Source organism: Apis mellifera, linkage group LG10 (genome assembly GCF_003254395.2).
Source record: "Apis mellifera strain DH4 linkage group LG10, Amel_HAv3.1, whole genome shotgun sequence".
Lineage (NCBI taxonomy): Eukaryota > Metazoa > Arthropoda > Insecta > Hymenoptera > Apidae > Apis > Apis mellifera.
The window spans coordinates 10,632,733-10,652,503 of record NC_037647.1 but is presented as its reverse complement, the minus strand read 5'-3'; the positions used below and the strand labels follow the sequence as shown (position 1 = coordinate 10,652,503).

At 31.2% G+C, this 19,771-nt stretch overlaps 2 protein-coding genes and 2 long non-coding RNA genes across 8 annotated transcripts; 2 read left to right on the top strand and 2 right to left on the bottom strand.

Annotated features, from left to right (window-relative positions):
* Positions 1-158: 158 nt before the first annotated feature.
* On the bottom strand, positions 159-11,878 carry LOC726201 (protein spaetzle 3). 2 transcript variants are annotated; one of them, XM_006566183.3, is made up of 10 exons: positions 11,863-11,877; positions 11,653-11,787; positions 10,787-11,516; positions 8,139-8,629; positions 7,271-7,777; positions 6,029-6,260; positions 2,375-2,499; positions 1,625-1,918; positions 862-987; positions 159-784 (listed from the first exon to the last, which is right to left on the bottom strand). In XM_006566183.3, exons 5-10 carry the CDS (start codon positions 7,750-7,752, stop codon positions 592-594), a joined length of 1,452 nt encoding a protein of 483 aa, XP_006566246.2. In that variant the 5' UTR covers positions 7,753-7,777; positions 8,139-8,629; positions 10,787-11,516; positions 11,653-11,787; positions 11,863-11,877; the 3' UTR covers positions 159-591. The 2 variants fall into 2 exon arrangements, with proteins under 2 accessions (XP_006566246.2, XP_026298979.1); XM_026443194.1 differs by lacking the exon at positions 8,139-8,629 and having other exon boundaries at positions 11,863-11,878.
* Positions 4,136-4,487, bottom strand: LOC107965034. The gene is made up of 2 exons (XR_001704390.2): positions 4,351-4,487; positions 4,136-4,184 (listed from the first exon to the last, which is right to left on the bottom strand). It is a non-coding gene; the product is annotated as an uncharacterized LOC107965034 (long non-coding RNA).
* On the top strand, positions 4,358-7,367 carry LOC102656315. 4 transcript variants are annotated; one of them, XR_001704379.2, is made up of 4 exons: positions 4,358-4,897; positions 5,293-5,576; positions 5,896-6,040; positions 6,286-7,367. It is a non-coding gene; the product is annotated as an uncharacterized LOC102656315 (long non-coding RNA). The 4 variants fall into 4 exon arrangements; XR_410503.3 differs by having other exon boundaries at positions 4,364-4,873; positions 5,293-5,490; XR_410504.3 differs by having other exon boundaries at positions 4,364-4,897; positions 5,320-5,490.
* Positions 8,636-18,419, top strand: LOC100577573. The gene is made up of 3 exons (XM_006566184.3): positions 8,636-8,736; positions 16,068-16,400; positions 17,916-18,419. Exons 2-3 carry the CDS (start codon positions 16,126-16,128, stop codon positions 18,085-18,087), a joined length of 447 nt encoding a protein of 148 aa, XP_006566247.1. The 5' UTR covers positions 8,636-8,736; positions 16,068-16,125; the 3' UTR covers positions 18,088-18,419.
* The last annotated feature ends 1,352 nt before the right edge of the window (positions 18,420-19,771 follow it).

Genomic DNA, 19,771 nt, shown 5'->3' with positions numbered 1-19,771 from the left:
GCACGATGATTTGATATGCTTGAAATTTAAGTTGATTCATGAGCATTGAGTTACTTACAAGAAAAGATTGCAAAAATCAGAAAAAAAATGAGCAAATTTTTTCTGACAAGTTGAGATCGAAAAGAACATCCAGTTATTTAAAAAACATTTACAAGATCTTTTTTTTGATTCTTATAATTAACTGCTATCCTTTCCTTGTATTTTGCTCCAATTTTATATTGTCTCTTATGTATCATTGAATACAATAAGAATATGAATTATTAAACTATGCAATAGTAAACAATATTAATTCTTTCAACTAATATTGATGGAATATACAATATCACACAGTATCGATAATTAATGCAAATTCTAACAATCTAATTTATAACCTATATATATATGCCATTAGTTATTCCTTATATTAATACATGACAAGGAATAATTTCTCCAATAGTTTCTAATCACACGCTGTATCACTCATAAATAAGTAGGATCTCAGTGATGAAATGTACACGAAAGAAAATAGTAAATACGTATCCTACTATAGTTATTCTTCCAGTTTTTTCTTTTTTTATAAATTGCAATGGAATCACATGTCAAGAAGTATTCTTAATTCCGATTATTCGACGATGGAAATTTGTTGGAAACTGGCTCGCATCTGCACACACAGCAAGAAGGGAAGAGGAACCAGTCCATGAAGATACCTTTGCAATCGTTATCAGGGTCGTAGGCGAGCAATCTGTGCCATTTATACTTTTGCTCGCAGCCACAGTCACCGGTGCACCGATTCGTCTGGGTTTTCCTGGAAACAGGAAACTTTCTCGAAGAAAACTTTTATATTCTCAAATGAAAGTTAAAAGACGTGAAAAATATACTTACGAGCAAACTTCTTGGTGAATGGCTTGCTCAAAATGCTGCGTGTTCACGATGGCACGAATCTTTCCAGCACTGTTGCTTGCCCAATAGGGCGTTACTATCTCCACCTTGGACTCGCATGCATCGATTCTGGAAAATTTTTTAATTCAATGCAAGGAAAAGTCGAAAAATCTTGGTAGAGAATATTAATAAATACAATGAATGAAAATGCAACGAAATAGAAAATGGATTGAAAGAAATATTACATGAAAATTTTGATATGTGAAAAATTCTGTTACATAATTTTTTGAAAAGCTGCATTAAATGCGAATTTCACTTGAAATTCTCTCTTTTTTTCACAAATGAATATTTGCATTGAGAGAGAAAATTCTTTTATAAAAAATTTACTTTCAAAAGTAATTTTAAAAAATTTTATTCTCAAATTTATTTGCAATATAATATAATTGAATGATTCTGATCAAATGTTTCTTTTTATTTTTGAAATCATTTGTATTAAACGTGTAAGGAATTAGAATCTTAGAATTTGAAACTTTCCATTAAACTTAATTAATATAAACTTTTTGAATATTTCAATTTCAAATGAAAAATTGATGACAGAAATTTCCCTTGCATTAAAGGTGTAAGAATTAGAATCTTGAATTTAAAGCTTTCCATTAAACTTAATTAATTACTTTTTCCTTATTTTTGGAACTCTTAGATTCCTAAACAATTTCTGGTTTGAAAAAATGTTAAATTTTCTCCATTATTTCCAATAATTTGTATATACCTGCCGCTGTCCTTGTGATTCTTTCCAGGAGATTGTCTAGGATTTCTAGTTTTCCTCACATTGGCGAAAAATGAGTCACCGTTAGCCTCGATTTCCGGATTCAATTCGTCCCGGAAATTGGGCCCACCATCAGGTATATCGTGCTTCACAGCTTCTCTACTTTTTCTTCTTCTACGTGTACGATGATGGCCAGCCTCTCTCGTTGGTGACCCGTATCCCGAACTCATTTCAAAGTCACCATACATTCTCTTCATTAACGCCTTGTTTTCGTCGATGAAACGCTCTATCCGCTCTCTAAAAAATATATATATATTTATATATATTTATATATATATATATTTTATTATCTCGTGGACATTCTGCTCACCCATTACAAGCCTCTTAATGAGATACTTATATCCTGATTTTTCTTTTTTAACTTAAAAAAATCAATGTTTTTCTATAATAAGATAATCATAACTTAACAACGGATCTTTATGCAAAATAGTTTTGCTCTCATAAATTAACAATTAAAGAGATAGAGTTTAAATAGAGATTATTAATCTTCTTTATTAATCCTTTAGAGATTATTAATCCTTCTTCTTCTTCAAATATCATAATATATATTATACTTTTACCATTTTACTTTTTTTCTTTTTGTTCAAATTCTATAGATTTTTCTACAACTTAAATTTTGCATAAACATCCGCAATTTAACCACAACAATAGTTAATAAAATATCAGTATACTCTCTCAGAATAGAGTAATTACATGGGATATGTGTTTCCAGCAGTTGGACAGAACAGTTGATGATACTTTTTAATGCAGGGTACTCCGCGTACCAAGTCTCCTCTTAATTCGACACCCAGAGCTACGGAAAGTGCAGTCCAAAGAATCTGGAAGAAAAATACGACGCGTTCAGAAGATCTGCTCAAAAACAATAGTAATTATGGCGTGAAATTCAATGTCACGAGAATAATAATAAGAAGTATAGATATGTAGATTGTACGAGACCTACGCATCTCTTCGTGTATTCTTCCAGAATAATGGTGATAGAACTATAGGTAAAATATAGTTAATAATGACGCCTACGATCGATCGCAAGGACGTTTCCATGGAGGAGACAATTGTGTCGCAGTGAACTGAGTGTGAATAACACTTGACTTCCAATGGAACTTGGAATGCAATGGAACATCACAGAGACGAAGTCGAGATATCAATATCACAAATTCGAGATTAAAACTTTCGATTATTATTTTTTGCTGCAAACTTTCAAAATTAATTTTAATTGTAATAACTTTAGAAGGTTGATGAATTGAAGATGTACATACGTTCGAAAATAAAATTCTTAAAAATTATTTTTTCACTGTGTCGAGTAACTTTTAACTCTCTCAACATAGCATCCATTGATAAAAATTAATTTTAATTAGAGATATAAATATATATTCGAAAATAAAACTTTTAAATTGAAGCTAATTATTCGAAAATAATTCTGTAGTGTCCATTGGAAAAAAAAATTAATTTTGGAAAATTAAGGATATAAAATACGTTCGATAATGAAATTTTTAAAAGTTACTTTTCGCTATATTGAAAAACAATTTTTTTATAAAAACAACTTCAAAAAGTCGATAATTAAACGTACCGTATTAAAAAATTATTTCTCGTCAATAAACTCGTTCAAGTGAGATAATAATTTAATAATTCTTGGAATATCGAAATGTCAATAATCCTTATCCACTGTTCCAACTTTATGATTAATTTTCCACGTACCTCGTGGAATTTGTAATTGCCGATTGTACCGGAAGTCGGGTCCGCCGATGATTATCATCCTACGCTCACGTCTCCATCGAACGATCAGTAGGCGTCATTCAGTGAGTCGAGTAACTTCAAACCGTTGTATCCAGGGGAAAATATTGATGCATTGCGAGGCAGAAATGAATCATGCCTCGCATATCTCGCGAGTACATGAACTTTTTATCTTTTAATAATTTTTCAGAATATCTTTTAATAATAATAATTTTTAGAATAATATTTCACTCATCTCTTATATTTTTTTAAGAGAAAAATTGCTGGTTCAACAGGAAGGAAACATTGACTAGAATGAAAAAAAAAATAATGTTTATATAATAATTATTCGGTAAATTTTCGATGAAAAATTACTTCGATGAAAAAGCACGAATTAATAATTATATATATATATATCGTTTCATACCGTGTATTTTCGAATCGAATTCGAACGATATACGAACTGGAATACCTTAATTACGGTGGAATAGGCGGGCCTGCACAATAATCGAAAAATACGACGCAAAAATCACGATGGAACATGCGAGGAAGGTTAATCGTATTTCTTTTTAACTTTCAGCGATTGGATCGAGGACATCGACCGGATCGCTTCCGAACTGTAATTCAATATTGTCAGTTGTGTTACGTTGTCACGTCGTTATATCGTTTCACAATCGATCGAATCGAATGATCTCAATTTTGACTGTTATTTATTACCACATCGTTCAATCACGTTTCAATTTTTTTAAAGTTTATTTACACGTATGAAAATCTATATTCCTTTCGCCCAATAGTACTGGAAAATTTAAGCAAAATATCAATTCTCTCGCTATGAAATCTCAACTCTTATTTATTACTATTGTTTCAATCTGTTAAATTCGAAACAACAATCAAAGTAACAATAACACTCTTGCTACAATTTCTTCCAATATTATCGACTGTTATTACATTTTTAAACCTACCTTTTCAACAAATTTCCCTTCTCCATCGAACCTTCAAAGATTCTTCCTTGATATTTATCATATTCGCAACATTATCAACAATCTTTCATAACACACGTCACATTGATTGAATTTATTCGAATAACCTACGAAACGGCGGGTTCAAGAGGTTATGGTCTCAATGCCAGCGAATCACGATTGACCTTAAGCCGGTATCGCATTGCGCCGATTCTTTCCACATCGTTCGAATTACACGCACGGTAGGTAAGAGTAGGTAAGAGACACGAGGAGAGGAGATGGGCGGGTGTAAGTGCATGCACCCAACCGACTCTTCGCGAGATTCTAGGGAAGATACACGGGGTCATGGGTGGCCGGTGAAAATGTCACGCTAGTTGATACAGACTTTGAACGTTCCTGTACCCACGTTCGATCACCTTTCAAACGATCCTCGAACAAGTCGATTTCAAGTACGAGACGCTTTCAAGGAACAAACTGTGGAGAATACTGTGTTTCGTGTCGCCAATGAAAAACATTTCTGAAACTGGTAAACTTGCACCGCTTGGTTAAGGTTAATCGACTTATTTTTGAAAGATAATCCTATTTTGTCCTTCTTTCATCAAATTTTTATCATTTTCATGGTAAACGCGATAGATTTGTTCATTTGATTTAAAGAAATTTGGAAAAAGAATGCAAAAATGAGAAAGATTCATTCATTCGAACGAATATAAAATTCATTGAAATAAAATCGTTTTTTCAAAGAGATTTAATATGGATAATATGGATAAAATATGGATAATAGATTAAATCATCACAATTAAGTTTCAATTTCGTTTCATTATCGATATTAATTATATCGAAGATATGTATCGTGAATAATTGATCGAATTATTTCTCGTAATCTTCGTATATAATATATTTTTGTTTCCAACCAGCGAATTTTCAATTTAAAACAATAATTGGCAGGAAGCAAGATCTTTATTGAAATTTTAGAAAAAGTATGCCAGTCATAAGGATAAAAGACATAGACGCGATCTAATTTTGAGATTTTGAGGTTATCTAACAAATTTGTTGAAAGTTCTTTCTGTATCTTGATACAGAATGTGTCGTACGTTTGACGAAATCCACTTATATATTCCACGTCTGTAATTCGTGCGTGGAACAGTTAAGTATACTTTCTACTCGCAACGAATTCTTCCGTTCTATTCTGAATCACACTATTGTTCCTCGATATTTAAGAAATCTTAAACGTAAGAATTGTTACAATTTTCGATATTATCGCAAATTTTATATTATATTTATCATTATATTTTCTGCTCGCAACGAATTCTTTCGCTCTTAGAGAAGAATTTCGTCCACGAGTCACATTAATCGTTGTTCAATATTAGTCGAAAAAATAAATATTACAATATTATTTATATTACATCCATCGCAACGAGATTCTTCCACTTCTAATAATCCATGAGTCACGTTATTCGTGAGAAATGTTACAATTCTCGATATTATTGCAAATTTATATTAGAATTTTCATATACTTTCTATTCACAACGAATTCTTCCGTTCTAACAGGTTATGAGTCACACAATTACTCAGCATTCGTAAGAATCGAACGAAATGTCACATGATTCCCGATCTTACTTACAAATTTATATTTCTCGTGGAAAGAAATATGGAGAAATAATGCTGTATATTTCCAACTTACCGGAATTTGTACGTAAGTACCATTGTTCAGTTGCGGATAAGAATACAGTGGCACTACGGGGACCGAGCCGTTCTTTAAAAAGATCGGGCCTTGGATGGGCGTGACGTGCGCATCCCTCGGTATCTCTGGATCTTTGTCGTCGTAGTAATCCTCGAAGTCGTCATCATAGTCTAAAACAGCGTGAATCGAAGTTTTTGTACCGGGTCCACTTTCCCCGTTTACTCTCGTATACCTTTAACAAAATTTTTTTTTTCCAGATCAGTAATTCGGTTATGAAACACTTGACGATGGAAACTGATGGAATCTTTTTAAATCTTTAAATCTCCGAAAATTTTTAAAATCTCGAAATTTCCAAAATAATTTCAAAGATGAAGAAAAATAATTTTGATGAATCTCATCTATAATAATGTAAAGCATAAGATAAATATTACGCAAATATAAAAAACAAAAATAAACCACAAAGTGAAACGATATCTCGAGAAGGAAATTGCGAAAGTATCAAGATATAATGCGTATAATGATCTGAGCGCAGAAATCAAAGGGACAAACGTGTCTTATCCTTTTGCGATAATTGTCAGCAAGTTTGGGGCAAAAAAATACCGCTATACCTCATATATGGTTGACACGTTTGTATTAATAATACATATCTGGAGTATATAGCAACAGCAGCGCAGAAAGAAGCGATATCGTGTAAGATCGATGATATAATTTCCCGCAGAAGAGGAAAGTGAGGGTCTCGGGTAACTCGCACGAGTCGAGTTGTTGGCCAGAAATTCATTAGGAATGCACGGCACGCAGCAAGAAACTGTTCGGTTCGATCGTTACATAAATAATTACGATTGCAATTAAGATTACCACTACGAGATGTTTTTTCAATGATGGATTCGAAGCGAAAATATCGAGTTGATTGATTATTGTTTTTAAAAAAATAGAGCTTAAACGAAGTGGAATTAACTCATCGTTTTTTAACTCTAATTAATTCTTTCTTATATTAATTTTCGTATTCGATCCATTTCTATTATTTTTATAGAAATTCTTGAGATACTTTGAGAACGAATTATTCAATTTTATTTTTAACAAATTTTCGAAGCCTTCTAAATCCTCAATGTGGAAATATTTCTCAAATTCTTTTTTTAAAAACAACTTAACTAATCACTTTCAGAGAACGGCAGCGACTAAACTAAACAAAAAACATTCAAAGTGAAAAGAAAAATCAAAATATAACAGATACAACAAAATTACCCATTCGGTCTGTCGGGATAGCTTTCCTGTTCAGGCATTCTCGACGTTCTGAAGTTCTCTTGCTCCTTTTCCACGGTTGCTCGTTGCTGTTGCTGCTGTTGCTGTTGCGCCAATGGCGGTGCGCTAGGTCTTATCTGTTGTTGCCTCGGCTGCGTCCTCCTGAAATCTTGATTGTAATTCGCGTATCTCGTGTCCTGAGCCGAGGAAAAGGACGAATGCTCGACGTACGGATTCCCATTCCTTTGCCGATTGAACGCCGATTGACGTTGCCTTTGCTGTTGCTGGTTTTGATAACCGATCGGCGGTATGTAGGGCTCGTTTTGGAACGGCTCCTGCTCGTTGAAATTTCGAGCCGGCGCGGGGGGCAGCACGGCGTTCAGGCGAAGGTTGTTCACCGTCGATTGCCCTCCGTTTTGCCCGTCGTAGAAGAACGGCGTAGGCGTAGCCGATTGATACGGCAACGTGAAGTTGGCCAGTGACATTTCTATTCCTTCTTCTTTCTGCAGTCTGTAAACAAATTGCGGAAGGAAAACTTTTGAAAGAGTTATTGTATAGATGAATCAATAATTTATTTTTGGTTTTTTTCTTTTTTGTAAATTGATACATATTGTAATTGTAAAATAAAGGGAAGTGAAAGTATTGCTGCTTTGAGAAGTGTATAAAGAAATTTTGTTGTTGATCTTGTTTAAAAGTAATTTGTTTTGTAATGATTAAAAAGTACTAAAGAAATTTTGTCAAAGGAACTTTTTGGATTATTGTATGGATCAATATTTTGTTTTTTAATATGTAGAGAAATTGAGAAAATGGAATTGGAAATTAAATGAATTTATAATAATAGATATAATATAATTACAATTTTAAAACTTACTATATACACAGATGAAAGATTTGACAAAAAAAATCAACGAGCTTTAGGGATAAATTTTCAAAAATTTGCAAAACTTTTATCGTGATCTTGATCGTGCAAAAAATCATCTCTCATTATCATGAACTTCATGATTCAACTATTAACCGATTATTTAACTGATTATTGTTCTCGGGATCTCGCCAGTATACCGTGTATTAAAAATTTGAGCAATCGATTTCACTGTATAATTGAGTTAATAGCGCCTCTTTAAACGTGTTATCTTTTTCACCAATCTTAATAACGCCTCGATTTCGTCCAAGTGTTGTTCAACGTCGTTTTTCGTTTTACGATATATGGCAACATACTCGTAAGAATACACGTAATGTAAATTCGAAATTTTTCCTTCAGATAGGAAGGGAAAAATAAATTTGCTCGATGAAAATTAATGGCTTCTTCCTGCCTCTCCTTTTGATTTTCCCGCGCAGCAGTTTTCGTCGCCTCGAGAGATCGATCTGAAACGATAACGAGAAGTCGATATATATGCTCGTTGAGACATGGAGCAAGTATTATCGATCGTAATTGCACGATAATATCACACTGAGAAGAGATAAATATACTGGTATGTTTTGAGAAACGATAAATATTAGTTAAAATACATTGTAAAATATTTGTGAAACATTTTTAGAGACTTATTTATTTAAACAAATTAATTCTTCAGAAACGATATTCAATTTGTTTTTTTTTCTGTATAATACGTAGTATTTCAAATGTTACGATGCTTGAGTTATTTTTACAATGTTTTATATATTTAGTTTTAAAAAATAATTAACAATGGAAGAAAATGTATCATACAATGCATCGACTTCGTACAATAATATCATAAATATCGTTTCTGAAAGGTTAAGTTTCCATTGAAGTGAAACAGTTCTATTTCCATTACATTGCTGCAAACTGCAAACTATTTATAACTCTATAAATAAATCTCGTCGAAAATTATGTTTCACAATCTCCAAAGATATATATATATATAAATATTTGAACAAAAATTAACATCAATTTTGCCAAAAGTACTTGTCAATTTTAAGTAACAATAAAAATCAAAATAAATTAATCAATTTGACTTGCTCTCTAGTACATTTTAATATTAAATCACTACACGTGAAATATTTCCTCGAGATAAATAAAAATTGTAATTTACATTGGAACCACACTTTTCACCAAGAACCATAAAAATGAATGAAAAGTAATGCAGTAAATCTTTATAATGTGGCAAGTATACGTTACTTAAAAATACATGTATATATGTATATATATCTATATTTGACAGTCAACAACTGGTAACATCTTTATGGAAGGAAAATTATGCGAATACGTTGGCGTGGTATGCGTGGCCACGCAATTGTTCGTTCGTATACGAGATTTTGCGCGCGTGTACCATGTGTGTTTCGAACATGTCCACCGTAAAAAAAGCCACGCTTCGCGAATTAAAAATTCTCTCGATTCATCTCATTCGTTACGAGCGATGATCATTTATCACTTTCGCCGTTCGGAAGATCACTTTCTTCGAAATCGAGTATGTAAATCGAGTATGCTTTCACCAAAAATTGGGCTCATACCATGCCAATAGATCTGCTTTCCATTTTTCGTAACATTTATCAAATTATTATTTAATTTGCCCAAATTATTGATATTCAATTAAATGCAAAACATAATCGCATCTTTCGTTGTATTCATTTAATGTAATTGCATGAAAGAAAAGTTTCAATGAGAATGAAATCTATATATGCTTTGGAAAGATAAGTGATCATAAATTCAAGGTTAGAAAACACGTTTTAATTTCGACAATTTTGATTTACAGGAATATCTAAAAAATAGAATTTAATTAAATATTTTATTTTATTCAAAAAGGGTCGAGTTCCCTTCTTACAATTCAACGTTACAATTATAATTGGTCGCAGAAAAAGATTCCTCGAAGCAAAAACGTTTTCAGCCTGTTGCTAATTTTGCGTGTTGAGTGATTGGAGAGGTAACCTGGCACGTGGATTAAGACCTCTTTGCTTATATTATTTATGCGCGAGACGTGTATGTTAATTGAGCAGCCAAATGAAGATTGCCGGAAGCCAAAGTTATCAATTGAAGGTTAATCATTTGGATTCTAGATTTTCCTAGAAATTTAAACTCTATATATATATAATTTTAATCACGTACTTGACACCAGAGTTGAACGCTAATGAACTGATTAAATTAATTAAAATTTTGAATAAAGTTACTTTGACTAAGAACTTATTATTATTATTTAATTATTAATCAATTCATAGTTACTACAATCTTAATAATCTTTTTAACTTGTACACTTTAATCAATCAATTAAAAATAAATGAAATAATATACCTTATATTATTCATAACTTCATTAAAATTTTACCTATCTCTGATTGGCGCTAAAAATCAAAAAAAAGAAAGTAAAGTTAATCAATTTTGGATTCCAAATGTCAGAATATTTTCAATAAATTAATCACTATTTTCGAACAAATACATGGAATATTCGATCACGCGTACACGAGAATACTCTTCTTTTCAAATAGCAAGAGGATCTTGGAAAAATTTCAAAGTTTAAAGAAAACTCTTCGAACATGAAAATCAACTTAACCTATCCGGTTAACGACATACCTGATATCGGTACAACGATCCGTTCACCGTTTCGGAATTTCCAAAGAGGCCGAGGAGCAGAACGGAAGCACCGGTGTGGACACGCACCGAAACGAAAATCTCATCTGTCGCTTTCACTTTTCGGTTTATTATCCGGCCGATTATTTTTCTCGCGCGACGAGAAATGTATATCGGTGAATTTTTCGAATTTCGAATCTCGAATCGATACGAAGGAAGATGGAAGATGGAAGAGGAAGAAATCCAGGTGTTGCGCTCGGAACGAAACACGTGGTCGCTCGTGCGTGATGTACACGAGCAGCTCGTCGCCGAAATCGCCGAGAGGCGTGCGTGACACCGCGCGAAACGCTGGGTTGGCGAGCGACAACTGAAGGAGAAGCTGTTTTAACCAACTCGTCGCGGAATGGGGATAAAGAGAGGTGTCCCTCGTTCATGAAGAATAGCGTCGACTGCGAGCTTTCTCTCTCGCTTTCCGCTCCTTCGTGTCCCTCTCTTCTGTCTCGATACCCCTACCTTCACATCCTTGCTTCACCTTTTTGTCTTCGGATGATGATCGTTTAATGGAGCATTCGAGCATTCGTTCGAAAGCGGTTTTCCCGCCATTTTCTGTTCATCCATCGTTTCGATTTGCTCTTCTTTTTTTCTTCCGTTTTCCTTTTTCTTTTTCTTTTCGTTTCGATTTCAGTCTCTTGTGAATTAGTAATTGGATGTATTTTTTTTTATTGGCTTTTTGCTAAAAAAGTTTTGTGCGAATTAATTGAGGGATTAGGAAGGAATCGTTTTGGAAGATTTTTTTGTTTTCTTCTCCCGTTATTTTATGGGAATTTAGATTGGGGAAGAATTGGAGGCTTTATTCTGCCTTTTCTCACCATTTTATGCGAATTAATTGGGATTAAAAAAGTATCGTTTGTCTTCTTTTTTTCTCTCTTTGGCCTTTTTTTGGGGACTTTGTTTTTTTTTCTATATTTGTTTGTTGTCTTCTTTCCATCATTTTCTGAATTAATCTAAATAATTAAAATGGAATTTCTATAAATTATTTGTATCAAATAATAAAAATATTAGAATTTAATTGTACCTACTTAATGATTAATCATTATGATTTCTGTATAATTTGCAAGTTGCTAATTAAAATTGAAGAAGAATCATTTTTGAATATTTTTCTTATTCTTGATTTTCCTGTCATTTTAAGCAAATTAAAAAAGAAATGTTTTGTCCGTTTCTTTTGTTTGAAAAAAAATCATTTTCCATTCTTGCCATTCTTTTTGAAAATTGCTAATATTCCTCCACAGCCACTTTCATTTAATTAAAAATCTGCAAACAATTGAATAATAAAAATATTGGAATTTAATCGTATCTACCTATAATTAATATTAAAATATTTCTACAAAGTTTTCTCATTTTCAATCTTCTCAAAAGAATCTGAAAGAAATATAATATAATAGAATAAATATAATATAATATAATAGAAATATAATCTCATAGAAAAAGAACGAAATTTCATTTACTCACCTCAATGTAACATAAAAGAAAGTCGTTTAAGATTTTATAAATCAGAGAAATCTTAAGAATCATCATTATCAACTGCTATTCCATTACTCTCTTACAAAGCGTTCGAATCACATCCATTACGCCATTTAAAAGTAATCGGTCCGTTTCAAATCACCTCTTTCTTTCCAACCAAACCTGCAATTCACTCTCTCGTTTACATCCATCTCGCAATTCGATCTCACGCTTCGTTACCACCATTCAACACGAGCACCAAGATTCGCACCAGGTTCCACGACTAGAATCTAAAGTTAAAAGAAGAACAAGAAGAAGAAGAAGAAGAAGAAGAAAGATGGATGGAAATATATCATACAAGCTGGAACCGTATCGCAATTATCACAATCCTATCACGTGCTTAGCATCGTTACAACCATCCTCTCCTCCCATCGTCGTCTCTCCTCTGCTCGAGAGAAGGAAGACATTTTTATCACGAGAGTGTGCCTTCTCCTCTCGAATCCCTAGATGCACCGCGCTCCGGAACCTTTCATTTCTTTACACGTGGAACGAGTATAACTGTATCGGAATCTCCAAGAGGCCCACCTACGTTCACCTTCTGCATGATCCACGTATGCTGAACGTACTTCTCTGTTCAAAAAGTTAATCGAATGATTTTTTTTTCCTTCCACCTCCCAGTCTTATCTATTAGAACAGATTAAATTTTGCAAAGTCTAGAGATAGGTTTATTAATATCCATATTAATATTAATATCTCTTTCTTAGAAAATACCTTTTGTGATAGTCTTGAAGAACAATTAATTTCTCTTCAAACTCCAGAAAATTAAATTAATGATTGACACGTTAAAGCAAGTGTGTGAAAAGAGTGTTTTGAATCATTTACAAATGGATGAAAAGATGGATATTGAAAAAAAAATTATTAGAGTTTTGAACAGAGTTTCACAAAAAGGTTTCCAACATTTCTTTGAGCAATGCAGATTTCACTGGAACAAAAAATATGTATTCAATAAGGAGACTATTTTGAAAAGGATACCATTGATTTGAAAAAAGTTGATGTATTAACCTTTTGAACAGATTAATATTCCCTATCCTTTCAAAGTCTTGTTCTCCAGATTTTGAAATTGAAGCCATTCTTTGAAGTAGACAGAATTTTAACAAAATATATAAAAATTTCAATCAAATCAATTGTTAAATGAATAGAAAAGATAGAAAAGATAGAAAAGAAATAGAAAATGAAAAGAATTGGTTAATTAAACATTTGGGATACCTTTGTGCTACTTGTGTATTTCTAATTATTTGAATTTTCCAAGCTGGGTTGAGAAATATGCCCTAAAGAATTAAACGCGAATATGCGTTTCAAGGAAATGTATCTTTAGTTAAGTCTCAAGGCTTTTTCTCTTTCCATACTATTTTCGTTCGGTTGATATATGGAATCGAGATGCTTAAAGAAGTTTAAAAAAGATTGGTAATGATAATTATTATAACATTTAATAATTAGGAATGAAAATTTAAATTCGAAACTTAACGAGCTTACTTCTTTTGTTTTTTTTCTTTTTTTTGGAAACAGTATAATACTCTGTACGTGTCGAATACTCCGTACAAGTGTCATAATAATCGTTTTCATACGAATCGCATAATTACCATATACTTTGATCGTAATTTCTAGGCTGACACATTTGATTTGTTTGAATGAATATGTGAACAAGATAGAAATCGCAAAATTATTGATTTTTCTTCATCCCTCTTCTACTTTCCTTGTTGACTGGTGTCCTTAATGATTCACTCTCTTTATCTCATACTTTATATACCTGAAACAAAATTTTTCACGCAATAAAAAGCTCATAAAAAAAGGATTTAACATATTCTCATTGTCAATACCTTAACTCATATCCTTGTTGAGCTGTATAAAATGAAATAAAATAAGAGGAAAAAAAAAGCAAGATATGATCTCCAAGAATAAATGAAATTAATGAATTTTAAAAATAGATTCTTTTTTTTTAAATCTCACCTTTGCAACCGTTGTACTCCGCTTTTGTTTCGTGGAATATAATCGTCGATTTTATCGTCACACTATCAAAGAAAGATAGATAAACATCGGCTTGGAACGACGACAAAAACAACTTCCTGTCAATTTCTGCTCCACCCACTCTACAAGGATTTTATCTGCCTTAGGCATGTTTGCTGCAGGAAGCTGTGAACACATAAAAAACATTACTATATTAATCACGCAGATATTAATTTTTTTCACTCTAATGAAATGAAACTGGATTAAATATTTCAAACGTTGCTCAGGATTTTTTCAAACTTGTAACTTTTTTTTCTAAACTATTCTTATCTCAAATCTTACCTAGAATTAAAACAGTTATATACATAAAACTTATTGAATATTTTATCAATGATATTTGTGTAATGTAAAAATTTTTGCTGTAAGCGAATTTTTTTTTTTTTTACTAAAAAGCCGCATACGTGTCAATGCGATCCTGTGGTTTATATTATATTTCGATTGTAAACATTTCAAAAAACGTATCGCAGAAAAATAATTAGAAACCTTGATTACGATATTAAATTATAATTAATCGTGCGCGAAAATACTTGGATTATATTAATTCATTTACATACATTCCATTGCATATAGTCTCTGAAATTATGGAAATAACATTCGAACTTTCACGAACGAACGTTTCATTATCGAACGTTTAATTTCTCAATTGAACCAACAATAGGAAATTAAAGAGTAAACAGTGCAAAATTATCCCATATTGCGCGTGTACCACAGATCTGACCCCCTTTCATTGTCAGTCTTTTCTTCGGGTTCACTGGCGTGTGTCGATTCACGCGGCATGCACGTTCCTAGTTCTGACGTTTTCGATGCACTTGACGCATACCGTATTACAATCCTGTTTCATTATTACGTTATCAACTCATTACTATTCTCAGAATCTGTAAAACAATTAAAAGAATAAATTTTTCTCTCATCTCGTTGTATAAAATAATTACTAAAATTAATGGTTATGCTACTTATATTATAGTATAACGTTGTAATTTAAATATTATAATAGTAATGTAATTTAATTTAAGTATTTAATAGTGATGCAGATTAAGAATGTGAATCTTTTTTTTTTCTAGTAATCACTTTTTTCTTACCTCAAGACGAAATAATTAGTATAGTCTTGAATTTTCGTTTACTATACACATTTTAATACGCAATTTAATTAATGAAGATTCTAGCATAGAATTGCATTGAATGTAATTAAAATATAATCAAAGAATTCTAATACAATTAATTTAATTCAAAATAATAATGCATTGAAAATTTTTATGACATCTTTTTCTTACCAGACGAAATAATTAATATCAATAATCTTGAATTTTTCCTTTAATGCAATACTAGTGTGGATTAAAATTATTTTGAATTGTATATTTTTCTTTTTCGATAATCGATTCTATCATAGAATTCGTGTTCCTTAAAAAACAAATTAGCATCGCTCAATAATCAGTTAAGTAAAATGATTTATCCGATTGATCTTGAAATTGAGGTTAGATGTTTACCATTGCGATCAGTGATCTATATCCTATGGGACAATCTTAATCTTGATTTCGAAGAAACTGCAATTGTAAATTTCATATTTGTCATGAACATTTTCAAAAATTGTTACGATAAAAGAATAAAACTATCACTTTAATTTTGTAATTTTTTTTCCTCATAACACAATTATTATTTTAATCCTTCCTAATTTTTTTACACCAAAGGATCGATTAACTTATGTTTATCGTCAATATTGTAGTTTTTTAGAAGAAATAGTCATATGTGATGAGAAATTGGTGGACAAACGTCAAGAGCAAATGATCAGAGGCAAGAGTGCGCGTTACACAAAGTGGTGTAACCCCGTAGAAAAGCTTGAAAGCAGACCAGATGCCTGCTGTGCAAAGGCCCGTGATAGGTATACTCGGTTCCTTGTGCAATCAACAATGAACGAGTGCAAACGGTTGCAATATAACGTAGTACGAGGGACACGTGCAAACACCTTTCCTTACCCTTGGAAGAAGGAAGCCTCTGAACAAGATCGAGAATTATTGCGACCACTTTCCATCCAATGTATAACGCAGATACGTGACAGGTAAAATTCTAGAAATTTAAATAATATTTAATTTATGAAATACTTTATAACTTATATCGAATCATAATTAAATTTGTACAAATATCATGGAAAGAAAATAAATTATAATTAAATTTATATAGATTAAAATGATTTGACTTATCTTAATTATATATTGTCAATATAAATTTTGTTTTATTATTTTATAATAAATATATATATATATAGTATATTATAAAAGAGAACAAATTCAGGTTTCTGAGTGTGTTAAACTCGTTTGTAAAGATGTATCTTAAAAGATCTCGTTCTCTTTACGTAAAGAATTACATAACTTTTATTCTCTGCAAAATACATAACGAAACCACCCAAGACGGATCAATTTTTAATTTTCCGTTCAAATAAATTCATAAATGAGTTATTGTATTATCAATTCTATATATTTTCGATTCGAGAGATATGCTTAGAAAAAAAATATATTTTCCGATATGTTTCTGAAATAAATATTAAATATGGATAATTATTCTTAATTTGACTGGTGTTACATAACCTATATCGAATATACTTGTAAAATCTCATCACCAAAATTGGTACATAAATTACATAAACATGACGTGAATATATTTGATAAATTATGTAAATATTTCAAATAATAGATAGTTTGTTTAGATTTTTTCACAAATTTTGGATTAAGAAAAGTAAAGAAACGCATAAATATATTAAAGAAATATATAACCAATATATATTAAAAATGTATATTATTAAGTCTTGATTTGTTTATAATTTTAAAATATATTTTTGATTGAATTATATTTATCTATATAAAATACTTAGCTTCTTTTCTCTTTTCTTTTCTTTCCTGAAATCCAAAACAAAAGAATTAGAATTAAGATTAAGGATTAATTCGAAGTCGAAAAATAATTGATTCGGATAACAAAATAATTAAAAATATGTATAAACTTACAATATAATATAAATCTCGGATTTTTCTTGTTTTAATACAATTAAATGAACTATAAAACATTATAAATGCAGCCGGAACAAGACCCTCATTAAAAGAGAATAAAAAAGAAGGGATATACATGGCACAAAGCTAGATTTCGTAATTTCTTGGTTACACATTACACTTGCACGACAATTCCGTGATTCACGCATGGTTATGCACGCGTAACGGTAGTGATAAATTATTATTCAACATCTATAGGATCTTTTGTCATCCTTTGAGATTGATTTGAATGAATGCATAAGGATCTGTTTACCTCCTCCGACGTAGAATAACAATTGATCCTTATCATTAATAACATATAGTCGATTCAAAAGTAATTTCTATTCAGACTATACAGAAATAAATATCAAATTTATGCATATTATGAAACGTCATTATTTCGATTATTGCAATATTTTTATTCCAAATATTTTTGTTATAATGTAATATTAAGATCTATAAGAAATTTAACAGAGAAGCGAAACTCTGAAAGAACATGAAATATGATTAATCAAATCGCAATTCTTCCTATTGTTCTTTTATTTTGTTCACAGTAAATCGTTACTTTTTTCGGTTTATTTGAGACTGGAATTCGAAGGTGACAAGGACCAACGCCCACATACTTCAACTATCATTCCGATCATCGATCATAATGAATTAACAATTCTGATGCAAGAGATTTGTGCTTCTCTTTTGCTACAGATATCAAACATTCAGAAAGTATGATGTTCTATTATCGTTCAGTATCATATCCTACCTCGGTGTCTCGTTCTTGGATAACAAGAGTGTAAAAATCATTTATCGTAAATTTTTAGAATGATCGTGATATATATCGTGATTTTAAAAGACGGCTCACATGCGAGATTGAACATAAAATTTGATTACTGATCGGAATGCAAATATTATCAATATCAGAGAAAAGGTGAACGTAGCCTTTCTCTTCGCTTTAATTTTAAACACTGGCTAAGTAACCGTTTGTGTATGTAGTGTTTTCCAATGTAAATTTTTAATTAAATGTATTTAAAAATAAATCGATTGAAAATGTAATAATTGTAAAATCTTTGAAAAGTTTCTAAAATTCATTTTATTCTTTGTTACCCTTCTTTCAATCATGATGAATAAATATTTTATTATATTAGTATAATAAAAATTAAAAATTTTTTTTTATATTTCTTTTAATATATTTTTCATTGAAATAAATTAGACAATAATTTCGGTACAATTTTTATATATAATTTTTTTCCCAAATTTCACATATCTCAAACGATCTGAAAACAATAAAATCAAAATTAGAGTAAACGATATTTGCCAAATAAATAAATTGGAAATAAAAAATAAGCGAACAGACGTAAACAAATGCAATTGTTACTGAAAATAAACGTCAGATTCTCGATGCAGAAAGGGTTAAGCCATTATTCGAACAAAATATCGTCGTATCCGAGTGCGTCTGGCCATGAGAACCACACCCGTGATACTTGAATACCCGTGGTGCTAAGATAAAGTTCTCTTAACCATGTACTATACTCTACACCGCAGGAACACAATAGCGTTTATCGTTATTTCACCATTTACAATACATTGGTCCTGTGACAACGCGAAATATCCGCCGTTTTTGCAGATCACGTTGCTCGTACACAAAGGGACGATTTTCCTTAAAATGGCCACTATGAATCGATGTTTCCTAAAACATTGCCATCAGGGCGCATAAATTTTCTTCACGACACTTAACGCGCAAATTCACAATAACTTTAAGTTAGAAATGTCACCAACGACCACACCTCGAATGACATTTGGTTCGATTCCTCGAAGAAATTTTTGCTTAACTATAAATATTTATATATATATATATTAAAATCGATTTGCTTAAATCGATTTATTTAATCGTGAACAATATTGCGCGTATGCCTATGTAAATAAATTTACATTCGATCTCTTCATTCAGTTTTAGTTCCGATAAAATAAATTAGATTATTTTAGCTAAATGTAACAATACGTCGCGATATTAGGGACCATTGTAAAACCAAAGTGATAGCAGTTGGCCTTCGCTTATGGGGGAGTGATCAACTTTTCTTAAAGTGGGTGTAGGATGTATATAATCGATTGTAGAGACATATTTACTGCTCTTGCAAAAGCGCCACGACGTGTACTAATTGTATTACAATTTGAACCCGATATACTATGCCGCTCACAACCTTAATCGTAATGGCAATCCTAGAAGAAAAAACAGAATTATAATTTGTTTTTTATTATATGCAGAATAAATGTATTTTAAAAAATATCTTTGCTCATTTAATGATATATATATATATTTTTATCATTGATTTTATTTTCTCTATTTTATAATACAACAAAAAATTTTATTAAATACTTTATTAAATTATTAATTATTATTATTATATAAATACTTTAT

What these genes read in the sequence shown, in the direction of transcription:
- LOC726201 (XM_026443194.1), bottom strand. Translation starts at nt 7,752, where the DNA reads ATGTCACTGGCCAACTTCACGTTGCCGTATCAATCGGCTACGCCTACG. An exon ending in GCTGGAAACACATATCCCAT is followed by an intron (nt 1,919 to 2,374) that starts GTAATTACTCTA and finishes TATATTTTTTAG; the next exon opens with AGAGCGGATAGAGCGTTTCA. An exon ending in AATCACAAGGACAGCGGCAG is followed by an intron (nt 988 to 1,624) that starts GTATATACAAAT and finishes AAAATTTTCCAG; the next exon opens with AATCGATGCATGCGAGTCCA.
- LOC100577573 (XM_006566184.3), top strand. Translation starts at nt 16,126, where the DNA reads ATGATCAGAGGCAAGAGTGCGCGTTACACAAAGTGGTGTAACCCCGTA. An exon ending in ATAACGCAGATACGTGACAG is followed by an intron (nt 16,401 to 17,915) that starts GTAAAATTCTAG and finishes TTTTGTTCACAG; the next exon opens with TAAATCGTTACTTTTTTCGG.